Source organism: Wasmannia auropunctata, unplaced genomic scaffold (assembly GCF_000956235.1).
Source record: "Wasmannia auropunctata unplaced genomic scaffold, wasmannia.A_1.0 LD335997.1, whole genome shotgun sequence".
Classification (NCBI taxonomy): Eukaryota; Metazoa; Arthropoda; class Insecta; order Hymenoptera; family Formicidae; genus Wasmannia; species Wasmannia auropunctata.
Window position 1 is genome coordinate 10,821 of NW_012026893.1, and position 2,576 is coordinate 13,396.

At 28.0% G+C, this 2,576-nt stretch overlaps 1 protein-coding gene across 2 annotated transcripts; it reads right to left on the reverse strand.

Moving 5' to 3' along the window:
- Positions 1–1,205: 1,205 nt before the first annotated feature.
- Positions 1,206–2,565, reverse strand: LOC105453622. 2 transcript variants are annotated; one of them, XM_011695742.1, is made up of 6 exons: positions 2,426–2,565; positions 2,256–2,347; positions 1,989–2,084; positions 1,823–1,891; positions 1,516–1,733; positions 1,206–1,431 (listed from the first exon to the last, which is right to left on the reverse strand). In XM_011695742.1, the coding sequence occupies exons 2-6, from the start codon at positions 2,263–2,265 to the stop codon at positions 1,294–1,296; spliced, it is 531 nt and encodes a 176-aa protein (XP_011694044.1). In that variant the 5' UTR covers positions 2,266–2,347; positions 2,426–2,565; the 3' UTR covers positions 1,206–1,293. The 2 variants fall into 2 exon arrangements, with proteins under 2 accessions (XP_011694044.1, XP_011694045.1); XM_011695743.1 differs by having other exon boundaries at positions 1,315–1,414; positions 2,256–2,565.
- Between the last annotated feature and the right edge of the window lie 11 nt (positions 2,566–2,576).

Here is a 2,576-nt window from a genome sequence, read left to right on the forward strand (position 1 = left end):
ACGTGTGCTCTTCCGATCTGGAATTTATAAGTAATGAAGTTACAAGAAAATGTGGAATTTTTTGTTCGTCTTTGCAATGTGAATACCGATATAAAAATATGTTACAAAGAAGAAATGCTGCAAAGAAATATAATAAAAAATCGGGACATGAAAAATGTGACAGAATTTGAAGAAAAATTTGAATTAATTAGTAGCATCGACGATAACCTCGAACCTGAGGTTTGCTTTGGAATAGGCCAGCATACTGTAAAAAAAAGAAAATTAGACACTTCAGACAGTGAAGAAATTGTAAGAAAAGGTCAAAACTCTCCAAACATTTTTGCAGTATTACGAGATATTCAAAATGAAAAAGAAAAACAGAAAGAGCGTCGACATAAAGAAAAAATAGAAGTTCTTCGAGAATTATTTTCAAGTAATAAATAAATCTCATATCTTACTCAATATTACTTAGCATATGCAATAACCATAATATATGTATACATAATAGTAAGATTTTTCATTCCAGTATTATAGATTATAACCTTTTGATTTTAACTAAGTAAGTATGAGTAAGGCTTTTGATTTTATTTTCGATACATTTTACTTTATATAACATTGTGATACTACATTATAAAAACTTCAATGTAAGGAAATTTGAAAGAACAGTTATTTTATAAGTTTATAAGCTACAAAAATGTTTATTAAAATTAGCTTGCACTGGTGTCACTTGTCCATTGTATGGTGTCAAAAGATTTACAGATATTGGATAAGCTAAATCTCCAATAATGTGATAATAATCACCCATTGCGGACACTTTTTCTTTAACAAAAGATATATCATACACACGAGCATCATGCAGTTTACCAGAAACTCCAGTAAAACAATCTATAAATCTTTTTTTTGTATCACATATGTCTTGCAAAGTAAGTGGTTTCGTCGTGTCTATTTACATAAGTATGACGAATTTTTTTCGCAGGTGTTCTAATCGGAATATACGTGCCATCTATACATCCCACAATTCCATCAATTCCACATATTTGTCGAAATTCTTAAGCGTTATCTTTACGTTCTTGATCCGTTGCAGGAAATCTAATTACTGTAGGAGCCAAATCTACTAAGAAATTTGTAATTCTTTTAATAATAAGATGCACCGTAGCGATTTGCATATCAAAACGGTCTGCTACACTTCTTATTACTGTTTTATTTGCAGAAAACCTGTACATATTATTAAAAAACACATATATTTCTTTACCAGCAGTATTTACTAAAACTGTTTCATATATTTAAAAATTTATAAAAAAATTGACGTACATACTATAAAAAAACTAAAATATGTTTTTTAGCCGTTTTCTTTTTTCTTCCGCAAAAACTCTTAGGATAATAATCGCTTTTTTCGAATAAATCAATAATATGATTACATATTCTTCTTGAAAGTCTAAAATTGTTTTTAAACTACAAAAAATTTCATAAGATAAAAGTACATCAAATATACATTGGATTTAATAAACATTTTTAATAAATATTATATGCATTTACTTCTTCTTCAGTATATTGATCAATGACATTACGAATACAATGTTTCGTTCGTAGTTTTTTCTTCTTTTGCATTAAACATATGTATTGTAATTCTTCATCATTAGATGTGTCTGACGAAGAAAGTAAAAAGTCATGTGCAATGAAAAATTTTTCTATATTTTTATTGTAATTATTTTCTTGCGTAGTGGCTAGCGTTATACTGCATGGCATTATGCTCGCTGAAATACAATTTTTTATCGTTATCTTTATATGCAATATTTTTACAATTAAAACTTTTTACATAACAACACATATACAAATCACTTACCATTTTCAGTTGTTGACGATGATGTGCTACAACTCGAGTGTGTCTGTACAAATTTTAATGTGATATTTCCTGAAAAGAAAAACGATTTTACATTTCTAATGCAATATGAGATTTAGTGACAATAAAGCATATTATTAATTTTATAGTATTATTAACAAAACATTACCATCGTTATTCACATATTCGCATAAAATTCCTTCAGCCGTTTCAATTATTTTTCCGTTTTTAGCTCGAATTATTTTCATACCCGTGCTGCTATTGTCTGTAAAAATTATTATTATTTAAAATATTTTTAAATAATTCAAAACTTTGCATCATGCTATATATATAAACTATAGCTACATATAAACACATACTATAATCTTAACATTTTATGTGTTTGTTTTTTTATAATTGACAGTAATTGTATTACTAATTTAGTACAATGTTTTACCTGATCTCATTGTTGTAGATATACCATTACATTTAACAGAAAAAATAATTTCTTTCTTTTTGGTTTTGTCTCGTATGACAAGCGGTATCAATCTGCCCGGGATGGATTTTGCGATTATATTGCGTAAAAGACGGTGGTGTAAATCGAGTGCCCCAAAAAATTCTACTCACACCTATGAACCCAGCGATCAAATAACCTTGCCCACTTATCTTTTTTCATGAAAAAGAAAACTTTTGATATTATAGGTTAGCACACATAAAATCACTTTCCGCCATAATACTTTTTAGTCATCGAGTTTAAAATCGAACTTTTGATCTGACC